This window comes from Mobula hypostoma, chromosome 10 (genome assembly GCF_963921235.1).
Source record: "Mobula hypostoma chromosome 10, sMobHyp1.1, whole genome shotgun sequence".
Classification (NCBI taxonomy): Eukaryota; Metazoa; Chordata; class Chondrichthyes; order Myliobatiformes; family Myliobatidae; genus Mobula; species Mobula hypostoma.
In genome coordinates, this window is record NC_086106.1 from 101,028,743 (window position 1) to 101,051,303 (window position 22,561).

Consider the following 22,561-nt stretch of genomic DNA (forward strand, 5'->3'; position numbering starts at 1 on the left):
AGGTGCTGAGGAAGAGGATTTCTTGGAATGTATGCGGGATGGTTTTTTGAACCAAATTGTCGAGGAACCAACTAGAGAGCAGGCTATTCTGGACTGGGTTTTGAGCAATGAGGAAGGGTTAATTAACGATCTTGTCGTGAGAGGCCCCTTGGGTAAGAGTGACCATAATATGGTGGAATTCTTCATTAGAATGGAGAGTGACATAGTTAATTCAGAAACAAAGCTTCTGAACTTCAAGAGGGGTAACTTTGAAGGTATGAGACGTGAATTAGCTAAGATAGACTGGCAAATGACACTTAAAGGATTGACGGTGGATATGCAATGGCAAGCATTTAAAGGTTGCATGGATGAACTACAATAATTGTTCATCCCAGTTTGGCAAAAGAATAAATCAAGGAAGGTAGTGCACCCGTGGCTGACAAGAGAAATTAGGGATAGTATCAATTCCAAAGAAGAAGCATACAAATTAGCCAGAGAAAGTGGCTCACCTGAGGACTGGGAGAAATTCAGAGTTCAGCAGAGGAGGACAAAGGGCTTAATTAGGAAGGGGAAAAAAGATTATGAGAGAAAACTGGCAGGGAACATAAAAACGGACTGTAAAAGCTTTTATAGATATGTAAAAAGGAAAAGACTGGTAAAGACAAATGTAGGTCCCCTGCAGACAGAAACAGGTGAATTGATTATGGGGAGCAAGGACATGGCAGACCAATTGAATAATTACTTTGGTTCTGTCTTCACTAAGGAGGACATAAATAATCTTCCAGAAATAGTAAGGGACAGAGGGTCCAGTGAGATGGAGGAACTGAGCGAAATACATGTTAGTAGGGAAGTGGTGTTAGGTAAATTGAAGGGATTGAAGGCAGATAAATCCCCAGGGCCAGATGGTCTGCATCCTAGAGTGCTTAAGGAAGTAGCCCAAGAAATAGTGGATGCATTAGTGATAATTTTTCAAAACTCGTTAGATTCTGGACTAGTTCGTGAGGATTGGAGGGTGGCTAATGTAACCCCACTTTTTAAAAAAGGAGGGAGAGAGAAAACGGGCAATTATAGACCGGTTAGCCTAATGTCGGTGGTGGGGAAACCGCTGGAGTCAGTTATCAAGGATGTGATAACAGCACATTTGGAAAGCGGTGAAATCATCGGACAAAGTCAGCATGGATTTGTGAAAGGAAAATCATGTCTGACGAATCTCATAGAATTTTTTGAGGATGTAACTAGTAGAGTGGATAGGGGAGAACCAGTGGATGTGGTATATTTGGATTTTCAAAAGGCTTTTGACAAGGTCCCACACAGGAAATTAGTGTGCAAACTTAAAGCACACGGTATTGGGGGTAAGGTATTGGTGTGGGTGGAGAATTGGTTAGCAGACAGGAAGCAAAGAGTGGGAATAAACGGGACCTTTTCAGAATGGCAGGCGGTGACTAGTGGGGTACCGCAAGGCTCAGTGCTGGAACCCCAGTTGTTTACAATATATATTAATGACTTAGATGAGGGAATTAAATGCAGCATCTCCAAGTTTGCGGATGACACGAAGCTGGGTGGCAGTGTTAGCTGTGAGGAGGATGCTAGGAGGAAGCAGGGTGACTTGGATAGGTTGGGTGAGTGGGCAAATTCATGACAGATGCAATTTAATGTGGATAAATGTGAAGTTATCCACTTTGGTGGCAAAAATAGGAAAACAGATTATTATCTGAATGGTGGCCGATTAGGAAAAGGGGAGGTGCAACGAAACCTGGGTGTCATTATACACCAGTCATTGAAAGTGGGCATGCAGGTACAGCAGGCGGTGAAAAAGGCGAATGGTATGCTGGCATTTATAGCGAAAGGATTCGAGTACTGGAGCAGGGAGGTACTAATGCAGTTGTGCAAGGCCTTGGTGAGACCACACCTGGAGTATTGTGTGCAGTTTTGGTCCCCTAATCTGAGGAAAGACATCCTTGCCATAGAGGGAGTACAAAGAAGGTTCACTAGATTGATTCCTGGGATGGCAGGACTTTCATATGAAGAAAGACTGGATGAACTGGGCTTGTACTCATTGGAATTTAGAAGATTGAGGGGGGATCTGATTGAAATGTATAAAATCCTAAAGGGATTGGACAGGCTAAATGCAGGAAGATTGTTCCCGATGTTGGGGAAGTCCAGAACGAGGGGTCACAGTTTGAGGATAGAGGGGAAGCCTTTTAGGACCGAGATTAGGAAAAACTTCTTCACACAGAGAGTGGTGAATCTGTGGAATTCTCTGCCACAGGAAACTGTTGAGGCCAGTTCATTGGCTATATTTAAGAGGGAGTTAGATATGGCCCTTGTGGCTACGGGGGTCAGGGGGTATGGAGGGAAGGCTAGGGGGGGTTCTGAGTTGGATGATCAACCATGATCATAATAATTGGCGGTGCAGGCTCGAAGGGCCGAATGGCCTACTCTTGCACCTATTTTCTATGTTTCTATGTTTCTACATCAGATCAGAAGATGTAAAATCCTTCTGGGTAGAGTTAAGAAACTGAAAGGTTAAAAATGATTCTAATGGGAGTTATATACAGGCCTCTGAACAGTAGTCAGACCATGGGACACAAATTACAATGGAAGATAGAAAAGGCATGAGGGAATTTCAATATGCAGGCAGACTGGGAAAATCAGGTTGATGCTGGATCCCAAGAGAGGGAATTTGTAGAATGCCTTTGACAAGATGCCACACATGAGGCTGCTTAACAAGTTAAGAATCCATGGTATTACAGAAAAGATACTAGCATGGTTAGAAGATTGGATGACAGGCAGGAGGCAAAGAGTGGGAATAAAGGAAGCTTTTCTGGTGGACTGTCAGTGACTAGTAGTGTTCTGCAGGGGTCAGTGTTGGAACCAATTCTTTTCACATTATACATCAATGATTTGCAGACAATATGAAGATAGATGGAGGGGCAGGTAGTGTTGAGGAAGCAGGGAGGCTGCAGAAGGACTTAGATCAATTGAGAGAATTGGGAAAAAATGGCAGATGGAATATTGTGTAGGGAAGTGTACAGTCATGCACTTTGGTAAAAGGAGTGAAGGCGTAGACTATTTTCTAAACAGGGAGAAAATTCAGAAATCATTCATGCAAAGGAACTTGGGAGTCCTTGTGCAGGCTTCCCTAAAAGTTAACTTGGAGGTTGAGTTGGTGGTAAGGAAGGCAAACGCAATGTTAGCATTCATTTCAAGAGGACTAGGGTAGAAGAATGATGATGTAATGCTAAGGCTTTATAATGTGTTTGTCAGACTGCGCTTGGCATATTAAAAGCAGTTTTGTGCCCTTATCTAAGAAAAGGTGCTGGCATTGGAGAGGGTCCAGAGGAAGTTCACAAGAATGATTCCATGAAAGAAAGGGTTAATCTGTGAGGAGCGTTTGATGGCTCCAGAACTGTACTCACTGAAGTTCAGAAGAATGAAAGGGGATCTTATTGAAATCTATCGAATATTGAAAGGCCTAAATAGAATGGATGTGGAGTGGATGTTTCTTATTGTAGGTGAAACTAGGTACAGAGAGCACAGCCTCAGAATAGAGGGATTACCATTTAGAACAGGGATGAGGAGGTATTTCTTTTGCCAGAGGGTGGTGAATCTGTGGAATTCATTACCACAGACTGTTATGGAGGCCAAGTCATTGAGTATATTTAAAGTGGAGGTTGATAGATTCTTGATTAGTCAGGGAATCAAAGGTTATTGAGAGAAGACAAGAGAGTGGGGTTGAAAGGGATGATGGATCAGCTATGATAGACCGAGTTGCCTATTTCTGCTCCTATGTCTTATTGTCTTATCGTCTTATTGTCTTATGGTCTTATGTTGCTAAACTTGCAGAAAGCATTAGAAATATAAGGTTGAATTGCGTCTTTCTCGGGAGGCTGTTAGAGTCAGAGAAAGAACCAAATAATATTAGAATTAAAACAACAATGAGACAATTGCGGAAATAGCGTAGTAACCAGGTTAATAGGAAACCAGGTCCTCCAGCATTCTGTGTGTTTTGTTTTAAAATGGTGATCCAGTAATGTCATATAAATCATTTCAATGAATCTGAGCAAAGGGTTTGAAAATGCTCCTTAGCTGTAAACCGGAAACATTCTAAGGTTTTCTGTCTTGCCAACATGCACAGCTTTATGGAATTAGCTATTTATATTAATGTGCAATGCACAATGTAAAAAAAGAAAGAGGATTTCCAGCTCATTCTCACACTCCTATTTTTGAATTATGTTCCTGCATTTCAAAAGAGACAACTGTGTAAAGTGCTTTGAATTGTTTGTAAGGTAACATAAAACAAGCATTTTTGAAGTGAGAAAAAGACTTCAGTTAATAATTAATGAACATAGAACTGTGGCCTATATTGACACCTAATATCAGAGTTGTAAGTGGAATAGAAAGCCCTATGAATCAACCAGTTTCACTCTTTGGCAAGTGCATATTCGTAAGTCTAGAGTTTAATTTGGGCTGAGGTTTTACCCTAAATGTGCAGTTTGTTGGAAACTATATCATATTAAAATTAGTTGAAACTTTAATTGTGTTAAAAGGAACTTGGAGAACTTTCAACAGATTGAAAGATAGTTCTCCATAATCTGTCACTTTACGACCCTGCACAGCCTCAGGATAGAGGGGTGTCCATTTAAAACAGAGATACAGAGAAAGTTCTTTAGCCAGAGAGTGGAGAACTTGTGGAATTTATTGCCACAAACAGCTGTGGAGGCCAGGATATTGGGCGTATTTAAGATAAAGCTTGACAGGTTCTTAATTGGACACGGCATCAAAGATTACGAGGATAAGGCAGAGGAGTGGGGCTGAGGAGGGGGAAAAAGGATCAGCCATGATTGAAATATGGAGCAGACTCGCTGGGCCAAATTGCCTAATTTTGCTTTTATGTCTTTGGTCTTATGGTCACAGCTTTCACTCAGATACCATTGAACTATGTCATCAGCCTGGGAGTGTTGAAGGACTCACTCAGAGTGGGAATGAGATGGTGAATCACTCCTGTATTCAGTCTGTTGGAGTGATCCTTATTTTCAATTTGCCTGCTGTTTCAATTGGCTCCCCACTTCCACTCTGACCATTTTGTCAGGTCTCCTGCATCATTACTACAAGACCTAACACAAGCTTGAGAAACATCTTCCATCTAGCCGTGTTGAGCTTTCCAGGCTCAATTAGGTCTGAGCCACTTGTGAATTCCTCAACTTTCAGTAGCTGACTCTTACCTTTTTTCCATGTCAGAACCATCCATTTCTGTCTGTCAACACTTTGTCTCAATTTTTCTTATTCTGTTTGTGTAACCTGGTCTTCTGAGCATGTCCCACGGCCTCAACATTTACAACACATTACATACAGAAGCTTTATGTGTTGGCAACTGTCTCCATTAAACCAGTAGGATGCACCCTATGAGAGAGATTTCATGGTCCTACACATTCCTCACCCAGCTTCTCTCCTACTGAAAACTAACTCATTCCCAATTCTGAAACAAGGGTCCTGAACTCAGAACATTAACTGTTTCTCCTTCAAAATATGAGGCCTCACCTGGTAGGCATTTGCTTCAGTTTTTTGTTTTCGCTTGAGAACTCACGTCCTAGATTCATGTTAGCCCCAGTTCTGTAGACTCAGCTATTTATCTTCCTGAATTTGCACACTGCCTGGATCAGGTTGTCCCAAGGCATTCTGAAGTAACACCATCCAACACTGTATAGTCAGCTAACTGAAAGATTCATTGATTTTCCTTCAACAGACAAATAAATGGGAAATTAACAAAAATAAAATATGCTCTTGAAGAAGAGGTTGTAAAATAATTATAGTATTCCTAAGAGAAGGAGAGGATTTTAACTACTTGCCAAGACTACACGAATGAAAGGGAGAGCTATCTTAGGCATGGAATAGAATGAAATTCAATATGAAGGCATAGATCAGAGTCTTTGGGCAAGAAACAGAATGTAAAACAATCTAGAGACATGACAGCCTGCAGATGTTGGAACCTAGAGCTACATACAAAATACTAGCGCAGCACTGGAGAATCTATGGTGGGAAATGGGCAGGGATGCTTTGAGATGAGACCCTTCATGTGGACTCCATTGACCTTCAGCGATGCTGTCTGACCAAAGTATGTGAGTGACTGAGGTTCATAAGAGCACTTACCACAGAGAATTGGCCCTTTCAGGTGGTAGTAACCACTTTATTTTCGTGTGCCACAACCTGAGTTCCATACTTTGAACGTGAGTATTGTTGACCTGTTTTCCACCCACCCCTCAGAAGAGGTTTCAAATTGGTTGCTTGACCACCTATAAACCAATACATTAGATTCTGGTCACATGCAGCAAATTGAACGCTAGATCTGATTGGTGTATATTCATGGGCATGCCTTTCCAATATTGTCATAAAATGGTCATCTTTCCGGAAAACCATATGGTGAAAAATAGAATTTGTGGAACAAACTGAAGACAACAAGTTCTGACTTCTCAGTTTTTTTATTGAAGGAAATTTTAACTGCTGTAGAGCTGGAAACCAGCCAAAATGTCTGACAAGTCAGAGATGGTGATCTAGGGATGTAGCAGTGAAACAGAGCTGAACATCTTGTATATTCATTTGAAAAATGATGCTGTGGTTACAGACAACAAAAAAATTAATCTGAGTCATCCAGTGACATTTCCTATTTATGGCCAAGCATGAAACTTTTATTCTTCCAACCCAATGTCAGGTAGACCCCTGAAGGACGGGGACATCTTTCACTTTTGATTCTCTTCACATTATAATGAGAACACAATTCAGTTCATTTGGTGATGTCCAAATTTTATAATGGTGTTTGACAGTGATGGTTAATTACACATAACTCATTTTAATCTAAAAGGAAGGATTAATATTTAATCGTTTCTACCCTAGAGAAGATTCTCTAATAAGGCAGTAAAAACAAACTGCTGGAGGAACTCAGCAGGCCAACCACCATCTGTAGATGAAAATTAACATTTTGAGTTGAGACCCTTCTAAGGTCTCCACCTGATGCTGCATTCTACAGATGCTACCAGACCTACTAAACTCCTCAAGCAGTTTATTTTTACTCAATTCCAGCACCTGCAGTCTCTTGTGTCTCTCCTAAAGCAATTTTATATGTTGCCAGCATGCATTATTATTTCTAATGATCTACTTTTAATTTTTTTACCTAGGTATGACAGTGATGGTCACCTGACAAATGTGACATTTCCAACCGGACAAGTCAGCACTTTTTTTAGTGAGGTGGACAAATCAGTGCAAGTGCAGGCAAACCTATCAAACAAAGAGAACTTTGCTGTAACAACCAACTTCTCCGCTACCAATGCAGCATATATATTCAAGCAAGGTAATACAAACTGCATTCATTGCCAAATGCAAACACATTGCATATTTGTATTTAACTTCATTCTTGCTTCCTAAACCAAGTGAATCAGTGACATGGAACCTTATGGACAATAGCCTTGGTTAAGCAGGCTTTGATATGGATTCTGAAATCAACTCAAGACAACACTGTATGTTCTTTGCACTGAAAAGTCAGGCACTGAAATGTGCTCACATCTTGTTTAGAATGAGTGTTACGCATAGTTTATCCATCAAAATGTGCACCAGTCAGGAGGAAAGGAGGAAACAGACAAAATTGCAAATTCTATTTACATAGTTGCAAGAAAAGTAAAGATTGTGAGGTACATAACTGAAAATGTAGTGATTAACGTCATTAATGCACCCCCCCCCCCATGAAAGTTTCTTGATTCTTGGCAACAACAAATTAAATCAGTTACGTTTGAAGTTACTGGAAATTATTTTTTATAGAAAACAAATTCCCTCATTGTGCATGGAGCTCATCTTTTTCTATCTTAATAAGCTCAACGGATGAATTGCATGTCATAAATAAAATAGAATTCTGGCATTCCTAAAAAAATTGTCAAACCTGTTCTCGTTAAAGATAGCTGCAATGGGAGCTCACATTGCAGAACTATCAATCAATCAGTCAATTTGCTGTCAATCTGTTGATTCAAAATGTACATTTAAATTGTCTCAAGTTAAGGCAAACAGTAAACCAAATTATAAAGGGCTGATGTGGAACGATTGAAAACATGGCTATAGTTTTTGAAATATCTTTTTCGTTGGCCTAGTTGCCAACAGTCTGAGACCAAATATTTTGCAGATTTCTCTTTGCCTATCGAAACATTCCTCTCCAAGAAACACAGACTAGATTTGTTACTTTTGCAGAAGTCCAGTGGATATTTAGCAGGGCAGATCCATTGGCTCCAATGGGTCACCTTGAAAACATGACAGATTGTCTTGAGTGAGGAATTTCTAATTTTATTTTTGGTTTAAATCAGACAGAATTATCACTTCCAAATGGATGGAGGCATTGGAGTTGAGTGGGGGCAAAATGACCTCAGAGACAATGCTATTAATTGCAAACACTGTGGTTGGTGATATTTTAAATTTTAAACCTGCCTCCCACCACCGGACTACTACTTAAGATTTCCTGTTGTTCATTGTGGCTAGGACACAAGTGATAGGAACTGTAAACCTTGTTGTTTCAAAATTACTTTCACATTCTTTCACAATAACAACAGATCCTAAAAGTGATGAGAGAGTGTGAGGATTACATTCCTGAACCTCATCCACCCAAATCGATCTTGAGTTATTCAGTTAAACATTTATGGAATATTCTATTTTTTTGACATTCAATTCAATAATTTGATACATTCACTTTGACATTCTCTTCTAACGAGGATATTTTAAATCTATTCAGTGAAATAACAGGCTGGGTCAATTTTTTGACTATATATGCTTGAATGCTTTAATGCTTGGAAGCTTTGAACGCTTCAAAGCATTCCCCCCTCACTGTCTCTAACACTAGTACAAGGATAATTAAAATGTTGGTAAATCATTCTGCAAAAGCAGATAAATTAATGAAATAACAAACCTGTGCCCGAGTTTCTGCTGAAGATAGTAATGGTAGTTAATTGGATAAAATCCAATCCAGGTTGACCCCTTGTCTAAAGAGAGAAACTTCCACCATCTGTGACTAAACCTGCTCATGCACCGTTTGTCCCTCTCCCATTAGGGATGAGACTGCATAGCATCCACATCAGGACAACCAGAGTCAAAAGACAGTTACATTCCTCAAGCAGTAAGGCTGATCAACACCCCCACCCACTAACCAATATCTTGTTAGCAAATGCACAGTTGCTGGAGAACAAGAATGAGGACCGAAAGGCAAGATTACTGTATCAGAAGGGAATGAGAAGTTGCTGCGTTCTGTATTTCATGGAGACATGGCTCACTCCAGACACACTAGATATGCTGGTAAGACCTGAAGACTTCTCGATACACTGGATGGACCAGACTGCTGATTCAGAAAAGGCAAAGGGTAGGGGTCTTGTCGCACTTTTGTTCCCCTGACCTGGAACATCTGTTGATTAAATGCTGGCTATTCTACTTACTAAGAAAGTTCTTCTCCATGATCCTGACCACAGTTCACATACCGCCAAAGGCCGATATTTTTTAAAAAGTACTTGATTGATTTTTGAATTCTGTGATTTGCAAACAAAAAGAGCCAATACTGACACCTATCAAATAATTGCTGGGTACTTCATTCAGGCTTGTTTGAAGAAAACTCTGTTCTGTTATCATCAACATATCACCTAGAGCACTAGGGTTCTCAACACCCTCAACCACTGTTACATCACAATTAGGAATGCCTACTGTTCCATGCCTAAACCGTATTTCGAGAAATATGATCATTTGGCTGTCCTCCTCCTACCTGCATACATGCAGAGGCTAAAAAGCAAGGCGCCAGAGATAAGGACACCAAAGAGGTGGTCGTAGGAGGCTGAGAAGTGGCTTGGTTTTGCTTCAAGACAGTAGACTAGGCTGTGTTCAAGGACTTGTCAGACTTAGACAAATACACCACGGTTGTCACAGAGTTTATTGAAGCAGTCATAGATGGGTGTGTCCCCACAAAATCATTCAAGATCTTCCCTAACCTGAAGCCTTGGGTAAACCATGAGATCCACAATCTTCTGAGGGCCAGGTCAGTGGCATTCAGGTTTAGCAACCAAGTTAAATAGAAGAGATCCAGGTATGATCTCACATGTGAAGTGGCAACTCTGGACCAAACTTCAATCACTGATGGATGCTCGACAGCTCTGGCGGGGCTTGAATGCCATCAACTCCTACAAAGTGCAACTAACTGACATAGATGACAACAAGGTTTCACTCCAAGATGAGATCAATGTCTCTTATACTCTCTTCCACCATCAAAACGTGGAGGCATCTTCACGAACTCACACAGCCCCTGATGACGCTGTGATTTCTGTCTCTGAGGCTGACTTAAGAGGATCCTTGGTAAGGTGTACCCACGGGAAGCATCTGGCCCAGATAGGATACCTGGCTGAGTACTAAAGTCCTGTGCTGATTAACTAGCCGGAGTGTTCACCAATATTTTTACCCTCATACTTCAGCAGGCTGAGATACCCAAATGCTCAAAGAAGGCTTCAATTATACCAGTGCCAAAGAAGAAAGTGATAATCTGCCTCAGTTACTATTATCTTGAGGCATTTACATCCACTGCAATGGAGTGCCTTGGCAGGTTGGTGATGAAACATATCAACTCCTGCTTGAAAAGCGATTTGAATCTACACCAATTTGCCTACCATCTCACCAGGTCAGCAGCAGATACCATTTAATTGACTCTTCACTTAATGCTGGAACATCTGAACAGTGAACATGCATACATCAGGATGCTGTTCATTGACATCAGCTCGGCATTCAATACTATCACCCACTCAAAACTAATCAATAAGCTACAAGTTCTAGGTCTCAATAGCTCCTTGTGCAACTGAATCCTCAATTTCCTCACTTGCAGACACCATTCAATTCAGATTGGCAATGACATCTCCTCCACAATCTCCCTCTGTAAAGGTGCACCACAAGGCTGTGCGCTTAGCCCCCTGCTCTCCTCGCCTTATGCTTATGACTGTACGGCTAATCTCCAATGCCAGACTTATTTTGCCGATGACACCACTACCTTTGGTCAAGTCAAGGGTGGTGATGAATCAGCATGTAAGAGGGAGATTGCAAATCTGTCTGAGTGGTGCCACAACGACAACCTCTTACTCAATGTCAGCAAGACCAAGGAGCCAATTATAGACTTCAGGAGGACTAAACCAGAAGTCCACGAGCCAGTCTTCATTAGGATTCAGAGGTGGAGAGGGTCACTAACTTCAAATTCCTCAGTGTTATCATTTCAGAGGATCTGTCTTGGTTCCAACACCTAAGAGCCATTATGAAGAGAGCATGGCAGTGCCTCTACTTTCTTAGGAGTTTGTGAAGATTCGGCATGTCATCTAAAACTTTGACAAACTTCTATAGATGTGTGGTGGAGAGTATTTTGACTAGTTACATCACAACCTGGTATGGAAGCATCAATGCCCAAAGTAGTGGATATAGTCAGGTCTATCATGGGTAAAGTCCTCCTCACCATTCAGTGTATCTACTGTCACAGGAAATCAGCATCCATCAGCAGGGACCCCCACCATTCTCTCTTCTCACTGCTACCTTCAGGATGAAGGTACAGAAGCCTCAGAACCCACAGCACAGGATAACTTCACTCAACTTCAGTCACCTCATCGTGGAACTGGACTTACTTTCAAAGACTGTTTATCTCGTGTTCTTGATATTCATTGCTTATGTATTATTAGTATTATTTCTTTCCTCTTTCTTTTTGTATTTGCACAGCTTGTTGGGTTTCTATGGCACATTGGTTATTGTCCACCCTGTTGGGTGTAGTTTTTCATTCCATTTTGTTACTTTTATTTATTAGGATTGTTGCAAGGAAAGGAATCTCAGGGTTGTATATATTGATATATATGTACTTTGATAATAATTTTACTTTGGACTTTGAACTTTCAATCCCTGTGCACTCCAACCACCACTACTTTATCATTTCCTGTCAGTCACCTTATGTACAGACACTCCTGTGCTTAGCATCACTTTATAGCCATACAATAAATCTATGTATATAAACTATCTTATGTATTTATATTTATTGTGTTCTTTTTCTTTATCTTATTGTTTTTTTTTCTGTGCTTCATCAGATCCAAAGTAACAATTATCACATTTTTCTTTACATTGTGTACTGAAAACGATATGGAACAATCTAGAATCATGAATCCAAATCTCACACTGAATCCTGGTGAAAGTTGTTAAAGCCAGTACTCATTTGCCAAAAGTTGTGTAGACTGAGCTCAGAGAAACTATCACAGTTTGATCTGCCAGACTGGGTGAATACACCATGGAATGTTATTTTCATAGGAAATTCAACACAGAAACAAGCCATTCAGCTCAACTAATCTATGGTCATGTTTATGCCCACTTGAGCTTCACTGATTGTTCCTCAGCTAACATATTAACATAGATTTTCCTTTAATGTATCTGTACTATTCTCCTCAACCTATTTACATGGTGGTGAGTTCCACATTCTTATTACTCTTAAGGTAAAGAGGATACTTACATCATTCATTCCTTGATGATTAGTTTATGTTGATGATTTTCATATGCATTTCCCATGTATGGGAATGTTCTCTTGGTATCCATCCTGTCAAAAATCTGTGTCGTTATAAAGACCTCTATTATGTCATTCCTCAAGAGAACGGAGGCCCAATCAGTTTATCCTTTCTTGATGTGTATGCCCTTTCAGTTCGGATATCATTCTTGAAAATCTCTGTCATCACTCCACTCCATTTTCTCATTTTCATTATCTGGTGTCACAAATGATATGCACTTCTCTGTGGTAGAATCAATAATTTTTTTTGCAGGTTTAGAACAACTTTATTGGTCCACTTCCTTGATGATAGATTGCTATTCTGTAGTGGAACATTTCACGAATGATGCATTTATACAAAACATACCCTTTCATCCTCTTTCCCAAAATATAAGACCATAAGACATAAGAGCAGAATTAGGCAATTTAGCCTGTCAAGTCTGCTCCACCATTCAATCATGGCAGATCCCTTTTCCCCCTGGTCAACCTCATTTCCTGGCCTTCTCCCCGTAACCTTTGATGCCGTGTCCAAACAAGAGCCTATCAATCTCTGCCTTAGATACACCCAATAACCTGGCCTCCACAGATCCCTGTGGTACCAAATTCCACAAACTCACCATCCTCTGGCTAAAGAAATTTCTCCACATCTCTGTTTTAACTGGACATCCCTCTATCCTGAAGCTGTGCCTTCTTGTCCAAGACTCCCCCACCATGGGAAACATCCTTTCCACAACCACTTTGTCTAGTCCTTTTAACATTCCAAATGTTTCAATGACTCTCATGTTTCAACCCCCTCATCTTTCTAAATTCCAGTGAGTACAGACCCAGAGCTATCAAACATTCCTCATATGATAACCCTTTCATTCCCAGAATCATCCTTGTGAACTACCTCTGGACCAATGCCAGCACATCTTTTCTTAGATAAGGAGCCCAAAACTGTTCACAATGCTCAAGGAGAGGCCTCACCAGTGCCTGATAAAGCCTTAGCACCACATCCCTGCTCTTGTATTCCAGACCTCTTGAAATGAATGCTAACATTGCATTTGCCTTCCTCACCACCAACTCAACCTGCAAGTTATCTCACATCTTCCAGAAATAACTGATTTCCATAAATTTGCTCATCAAATATATTACCTCATATTTGCATAGAGCATAGAACAGTACTACATTATACAGGCCCTTCAGTTCACAATGTTGTGCCTACCCCAATTTCAATCTAACCTTTCATAAATGTCCTTGATGTATCTGGTTTTACCGTCACCTCCTGCAGTGTGTTCCATGCACTTACCACTCATTGTGGGGAAAAAAGCTACCTTCAACATCCCAATCACCTTAAAATTATGCCCTCTTGTATTAGCTCTTGCCCTCCTGGGGAAAAGGTACACTGGCTGTCCACTCTGTGGGTCTTATCATCGTATGCACCTCTATCAAGTCACCACACATGCTCGTTCGCACCAAATTTTAATATAAATATTTATTTCACATTCACACATTCTTATTGTTCTTCTTTGACTTTCTGAATGATCTTTCTCATTCCTTTCTAATGCCTTAGTATTTCTTTTTGTTGTGGAGTCCTCTACCACTTACAGACTTTTGCTTACTTCTTTCCTCTCCATCATTATTCCTATATGTCTCACTGGAGTCTCCTGTGTGTTTATTTTGTTCTTACAGAAGCATATGTTTTTCCTGCACTGTGTTAAACACCATTTTAAATGTTGCCCATTATTTTTCCACATCGTTACTTGCAATATTGTTGTCCACTTTACTTAACTAAGTTCTGTTCTCAGTACCTCAAAATAAATTTTTTCAGGGCCTTGTGCTGATCATGATTGTACCCTTCTCAATTATCATCTTAAATGTATAATACTATGGTCACTACTCCCCTTAGATGCTCTACTACTTGTCTTTATCTACTCTCGTTCATTCCTTTATTGTGTTACAAAAGGGAACTGATCACAATTTAGTAAGTTCTTCCCTTTATCCACTTTACTTACACATTTGATCTGGTTACTATCTGGGTCAGTGAAATCTCCCATAATTATTAATTTACGCATTTTACTTACAGTATTTCCCTAATATGTATGCTTATTTCTTCTTCCACTATAAAGTGATCTGTAGACTATGCCCGTGAGAGGCAAAGCATCTTTGATTTGAAGTGTTAACTCTGTTTCTCTTTCCACAGGTGCTCCTTGACCTGCTGAGTTTTTTTTTCTGGTACATTCCATCTTTCCAGATGTTTGAACATTTATTCTCTTTATTTAAATCAACACGAATTCTAATTTTGTATCTTGCACCCGTGTTCATTTTTTTCAACTGCCTTCATGATTCCCTATTAGCAAACGCAAATCCACCTACTCTTTTTACCTCTCTATCATTTCTAGTTCTTTAATTCACAGTCCTGCCTTCTCAGTATGATGTCTTAATTATCACGTAAAGTTTCCTCAACCTCATGAATGTCGTTAGCTTCCCTTTTTATTGAGGACACTGTGTACATTGCTGTACAATTGCCTTTGTCTATGTTGTGGCAGTCTAGTCTGCAGCATTTCTCATTGTCCTCACAGATCTTACCTGATGAACAGGAGTAATATCTACTGAATTTTACTCTCCGCTTCTTGTAGCTACTGATTATCTGAATGCCTAACATTCAAAAACACTATTTTCCAAACCTGTGTTTGTTTTTCTGGAGTAAGCTTGTTTTCTGGATAAACACTTTCAGCATTATGTGTTGCTCGGACTCCCCTTAATGACTCTGAGCCAAGATATTTGTGCTAGAGATTTTCCCTTTCGATGTGGTTGGATCCATACTTCATTAAGTGATAATTTTTAACTTATTTAAATAGATTAATTAGTTAAGCTATGTGTTTTACTGTTCCTATCTCTATCTTAAAACAGGACTATTCTTTAAAAAATATAAATTTGATACTTGCTGTCCAATCTCCTACCTGCCTGCTATCCTAAAATATAACAATTCAACTCACCAAATTCCCCCAACTTAATAAAACCTTGAGTTTAGATCCTTGCAGAAACAACATTTGCAGTGCCTCAACTAATTGATTTGTTCCCAAGCAATAACGAGCAGTGCATTTTGAAATCCTCTTCTTGATCATTATCCATTGAAACCTATGTGTATCCAGAGGCCGTCATACATAAAACAAACAACATCTTGCCAAATCTCACTGTTATCAGGCATGAAGGTCATTTAAATAGGTCACAAAAGACTACTGATAACCATAGCAGGCAGACCACAAGGTGAAAGATTAAGAAAAGGAGGAAAAAACAATCATGTCATTTAGTAAAAACTAATCTGCATAAAACTGGAAGAGGGTACTGTAGTGAGATGGGCTAGTAGTAATCATTATGATGTAGAACGATGAAGAGGAAGCCTCTCGCAGTTCCAACCAAGTAAATTATGTCCACACTCAGAAATGTTTCATCTTCAGTGAACAACAGTTTCATAGCTTATAGCTGATCTGCTATGACTATGATCATTATTACTTCCCATACATAATCTAACACTTGAACACAGCTTCAGCAATGTATGGAATTTCTTTTAATCTATGACAGTCTGATAGGTAGTTTTTGTCTTTTTAAAACATATTTTTATGTTACTTGCTTTCACAGTTTTCCTTCTTGCAACAGATATGGAAAGCACTGACATTCTTCCAATCAAGCTCATGTGAAAAAAACTATCTGCAAAATCATAACGGAAATAAATGAATATATAAGGGTAACCAACTCCACTGGCTTAATCAGTAAAAACTACTGCAAGGTCTCCCCTATTCCTCTTGGCTCTATTAATATTTAAAATGACAATACTTTGATTGCAACTGGGGTGACCATCAAAAGTTTATTCTGCATCACTGTACTGGCCCGTGTTCTAATCAGCTAACCGACAGTTAACCTTTTAAAAATATAAACTGAACAACTCCAAAATCTGTGGGGAGCAATGGATGACATTTAAATTTCAAACATAATGGAAAGTCACTGTCCAACCACATGACTAGACAGCTTTGTGTGTGATAGAAAGAAATAAAGATAAGAAAGCACTTTAACAACCACTGACTCAGACAAGTTCCAGTGTTTTATAGCATTTTCAGTCTTAATAATGTAGTTTATTTCTTAATTGTCACAAACATTATTTTCTACCCTTTAAGTTTCACTGCCAGCAACTGCATTATAATATTGTGTGAAATTTGATCTTAGTGGGCTAAATGAAAGCCACTGTCAGTAGTTTAATTAGAAGCAAAATTGAATCATTAATCATGCTAGAAACCTTCTATTCCAGAGCATATTCAAAATACTTACTGGGTTGATCCTGACGGCTCTTTGCGAGTAAACTTTGCCAGTGGAATGGAACTGACACTACAGACAGAACCTCACATTTTGGCTGGAGCTGCAAATCCAACAATGGGAAAATGTAACATTTCATTGCCCGCTGAACACAATCCTAACATAGTGGAGTGGAGGCAAAGAAAGGAGCAGCCAAAGGGGACTCTTGCAGTCTTTGGAAGGAGGTTTAGGGTAAGTATATTAAAACTCTTTTATTTTTAGATGGAAAAGTCTAATTAGATTGATGCTCTGATGATTAGAAGTTAATTTCAAAATCTGTTGATGAAATGATGAATCAAAGGGTACGAGGTTAGTTGCAGGAATGCAGCACTGAGGTAAAAGATCTTATTGACAGGTTAGGCACAAAACACCAAATAAACCTACTCCTATTTCTTATCTTCTGAACAGTTTTTCTATGTAATAAATCAAAGTCTCTTCTTTTGATGCTCACTTCCTAACACTGATCTGGATAAGGAGAGAATGATTTTTTAAAAATTATGAAGCAAAAGTAAACAAAAATAGAGATGTCATAAGGTTAAGGGATCTAGGGCTTTACTAGGAGGAAGGAGGATGAGAGGAGACATGATAGAGGTATACAAGATATTAAGAGGAATAGATAGAGTGGACATCCAGAGCCTCTTCCCCAGGGCACCACTGCTCAATACAAGAGGACATGGGTAAGGGGTGGGAAGTTCAAGGGGGATATTAGAGGAAGGTTTTTTACTCAGAGAGTGGTTGGTGTGTGGAATGCACTTCCTGAGTCAGTGGTGGAGGCAGATACACTAGTGAAGTTTAAGAGACTACTGGACAGGTATATGGAGGAATTTAAGGTGGGGGGTTATATGGGAGGCAGGGTTTAAGGGTCAGCACAACATTGTGGGCTGAAGGGCCTGTACTGCGCTGTACAACTATGTTCTATGTTCTATGTACTTAATAAAAGAATCATCATTAATGTCAAATGAAAAGGAAATAGACAGCTAGCCTGCTCTTGACATTTTACTCACAGTTGGCAACACCATTCAATTATTTTGTAAGGGAATACAAGAAGTTCATTGTACACTACTTACATCAGTCATAGATGTCATAAAGCTGAAAAATTAGATGTGAAGTGTTTCTGACCTTTTACAAACTCAACTCAATGGTGGAGTCCGTTGGTGGAAAAGAATGTATCATTATCTTCTGACTTCAAATCGTCTTTGATTTCTGCATTACAAAGCACAGTCACTTACAGAGATCAATGGAAGAGCTGGCCAGAGGCAAGATGCTTTGGCCCAATATTGGCCAAATGAGTTCCATGAAATATTGGAGTTCACATGTAGAAACAACTATCTAAAATCTTGACTGTTTGTACAGTGGTGTTGCTGTATCATTGCACCATTTAGTAAACTGCAATTATATCCCATAAAAATTGGATATAATTTTATCAAAAATATAAATGCCACAGAAAATATCCATGCAGGCCAAATCAAAGAAAGTTGAACCATCAGTTTCTAAATCTACACTGCATCTGCAATATCAACTTTGTTCGTTTTATTTTCTAGTCTTATCTCTCAAACCTCACTCCAAGTCCACTTCGTCCAGCAGTCTACCAACTCTCTCCATTCGCATCTTCTCTCTCCATCTCTCGCTGGCAAAAGACCACGAAATCCCTTCTCTCAGACCCACAAGAAAGAACAGCATACCTCTCACTGGATGGCGCACATTCCAAAGCCCCCGTTATCTCCAGTCATAAGCCAAACATTGCTGCTACAGAGAAACCATTACATTAGCAGTGAAACATTACAGGGAGACCATTACATTAGCAGTGAAACCTTACAGTGTGTTACAGCTGCAATAGTCTAAATTCCATGTTTTGATCCAAGATCATGTCAACAAACCAATTAATTTTGAACATGCTACATTTGCACAATGGTATAATGGTAAGCAACCTACCTAACCATTGCAACACACATCAAAGTTGCTGGTGAACGCAGCAGGCCAGGCAGCATCTGTAGGAAGAGGTGCAGTCGACGTTTCAGGCCGAGACCATTTGTCAGGACTAACTGAAGGAAGAGTCCTGACGAAGGGTCTCGGCCTGAAACGTCGACTGCACCTCTTCCTACAGATGCTGCCTGGCCTGCTGTGTTCACCAGCAACTTTGATGTGTGTTGCTTGAATTTCCAGCATCTGCAGAATTCCTGTTGTTTACCTAACCATTGCTATTGGATTTAGGCTTGCTCCAGAGAATAAAACTAGAACTCTAGTTGGAGTCTAGCTGGAAATAAATCTTCCAATTAACAATAAATTTAGTTATTAATTATGCTTGAATTTTAATGATAAGGTTCTCCAACAACCATAATACATTGTAACTTAGACCCAACTACTTCAACAAGTCAATTGGTTAAAAGGAAATGAAATCAAGAGCAGACAGGCTATACTGCAATTTTCTGATATGTTCAAAAATCCTGATAGTAATTTAGAAGATGGTATGGCAAACAATAATTGATCTTAAATCTTGGTGAATGAGATTTACCAAGGAAACTAAAGTAAAACATTGTGAATATTCAGCAGGCCAGTCTGCATATGTGGGAGGACAAACAAAGGCAATGTTTCTTACATACGAGCTTTGACTGAAACATTGACCCTGTTTCTCTTCCCACACATGCAGTGTGACTTGCTGTTTGTGTTTTTGTTTCAGACTTCAGGGATCTGCCGTTTTCCTGTTTTTTTCTTACCAGGGTATGTCACCCTGAGATTGTGATCTGGCTCCAACAAGAATATATAAGTGATTTCTTGTTTAATTTATTTATGCGTAAATATTTCACTGTGACTGCTGGTGGACTTTATACAATGACCTCTTTGGATCGGTGGCATCTAGTACCACCTCAAAACAGGAAAGTTGGAAAATTCCAGCATCTGTAATATCTTGTGTAAGCCAAAGTCCCTGACTTATGTGGAAAACAGATACCAAAACTATGCCTTTGAGGGCACTGGTATCATTCAGAAACCATGAAGATTAGCTTGTCTCACCCCTTGAACAATTTTCTCTCTTGTGATTGACAACCTGAAAAATCCAGGCAAGTGTAAGTTTTTGCACTTTGGCAGGTCAAGTGAATGGGGAGAATACATAATTAATGGCAGGACCCTTAACAGTACTGAAGTACAGAGGAATTTTGGGATCCCAGTCCTTAGCTCCCTAAAGGTGGTTACACAGTAGATAAAGAGGTCATACTTGTAGGTCAGGGTACTGTGTATTGGAGTAAGGGAGTCACAGTTGTATGCATTTCTGGTTGCCCTATAACAGAAAAGATGTGGAAGCTTTGGAAAGGATACAAAGAAGTAAACCAGGATATTTCCTGGATTAGAGGATATGAGCTACAGTATAAGGAGAGTTGAAATAAACTTGGATTGTTTTCTCTCAAGCACTGGAAGTTGAAAGGAGACCTGCTAGAAGTTCATATAACTATGAGAGACATAGATAGGTAGACAGTTAAGATCTCTTTCCCATATGTCAAATACTAAAGAACCTGCATTTTAAAAAAGTGGATGAGAGTTTAAGGGAGATATCCCTGGCAAGTTTTTTTTACACAAAGAGTGGTAGGTACCTGGAATGTGCTGTCTTGAGGGTGGTGGAGGCAGTTATGACAGAAGAATTTGAGAGGTTTTTTTTAAGATAGACACATGGACATGGTAAGGAAGGGATATTGGATCAGGTGCAAGCAGAAGAGATAGTTTAATTTGGCATCATATTCAGCACAGAAATAAGCCAACTGACAAAATATGCAGAACTAATGAAAGAGTTTCACTTTGAAAATAAGTTGATCTGTCTTGGTGTATTGTTCCTTGAAATAGTTTATGTTATTTATTCAGGCAACATTGTGGCCAACAAGAACAAACGTGGAAATGTCTGAGCTATTCCCCAGTTGAACCTGTTTCCTGACTGAGATTGATTTTCTGTACACAATTAATAGATAACTGTATTTCCCTCACAGCAGTTAGTGAAGAAATTGCTCTTTTTATGTAGAGGATTTTCTATATTTTATGCTTCCTTCATTCTTTAAGGACACTGAATCAATTGGTTTACTTTGCTGAACAATAGACTACTTACTATAAGTCATTGGCTTGCTCCACCTCTAATTCACTGCTTTTCATAGTCTCTTCAATAAATATGTAAACAGTTTATTTGAATATTCTCATAATAATCCATCAAGATTTCAGGCATTAAATTTACAATGGATTCAATTTTTGAAAAAAATCAAACAGAGCAAGAGTAATTTATCCATTGAAATTTCTCACATACGCCTACTTTAATGTAAAGCAATAATAGTAACAAATTGACAAACTGCATGATGATCTGAAAATAAAATAAACGTTTTTCACAAGTTAATAAATGGGTGCATCAAAATAATTCAATTGTATTGTAATATTTTTTTGTATTGAGCCTGAAAAGTTGATTTGTTTTCTCTCTGGTATGAAATGCAATAACCAATTTAGACTATAGCACTTCACCTCAGAACTTACTTCTATGGTAGGTCATCCTCGCACCCTGATGTCACAGCTGTATCAATGACATATTTGATAATGTCATTGCCTGCACATTTGGGGAATTTTAACCTCATTATCTTCAGGCTTACTTTTGTTGACCCTTTCCTCATTATGCTGAATGAAATTCTGGTAACTATATTACCTTAGTCATTCTAACTTCTGGATCTACAATGTAGCTATGCCACCCAACCAGCCACACTCCCATGTCATTTCCTGAACTACTGATTCTGAAATCCATTTCCTCTCTTCCTACCTCCATGTTTAAACCAAGGCACAGGCTCAGTGAGACTGATCAACACTCCTGAGACCAGCCTTCAGCACGATTTTTGGGTATTACATATTTGATTTTTAAAATTGAGGTGCCATTGGCCACACAAGAAAGAAGTAATTGGTGTCCTGGTTCAGTGGTCTCTTGGTCCATTGAGCTCCCTATCTTCGACAGAATATCTCTATAGATAAACTGAAAGCTTTAAACTAATCTAATGAAATTAACGCTCGCAATGTTGAGTAAAACAACATAACACGTAGGAACAGAATTGGGTAATTATGCCCATCGATTCTGCTTTGCCATTCAATCATGGCTGATTTATCTTCCCTCTCAAGTTCATTTTCTTGACTTCGCTCCAGAAACATTGGCATTCTCATTTATCAAGAACTAATCAACCTCTGCTTTAAGTATACCTCCACAAACACTTGAGACAGTATGTTCCACAGATTCACCGCCCTCTGGCTCAAAATATACCAGCTCATCGAAAAAACATCCTATTCTAAAGCTGTGCCCTCTGATCAGAACCTCTCCCACTAATGGAAACATCTCTCCATGTCCACTCTATCTAAGCTTTTCAATATTTGACAATAGTTTTCAATGGAATTCCCCATCCCCATCCCTGTCCTTGTAAGCTCCACAGGCCCAGAGCTATCAAACATGCCTCATACATTAACTCTTCCATTCTCAGATCATTCTCCATGTCCTTTCTTAGATGTAGGGCCCAAAACTGCTCACAAAACTCCCAATATGGTCTGACCATTACCTTATAAAGCTGCAGCATTACATCCTTGCTTTTATATTCTCGTTCTCTTGAAATTAATGCTGACGTTGAGTTTGCCTTTCTTATTACCAATCCAGTTATTACATGAGAAACTAAAGCCATGTTCACTGCAACATCAGAA

General features: G+C 39.4%; 1 protein-coding gene across 4 annotated transcripts in view; it reads left to right on the plus strand.

Annotated features, from left to right (window-relative positions):
• The window catches only part of tenm1 (teneurin transmembrane protein 1), a 2,340,669-nt gene that overhangs the window by 2,280,116 nt on the left and 37,992 nt on the right, over positions 1 to 22,561 (plus strand). For all 4 annotated transcript variants that reach the window (XM_063060938.1, XM_063060937.1, XM_063060940.1 and 1 more), the window contains 2 exons: positions 7,152 to 7,324; positions 16,824 to 17,059. In XM_063060938.1, coding sequence (XP_062917008.1) covers positions 7,152 to 7,324; positions 16,824 to 17,059 — 409 coding nt within the window. The remainder of the gene's footprint in view (positions 1 to 7,151; positions 7,325 to 16,823; positions 17,060 to 22,561) is intronic.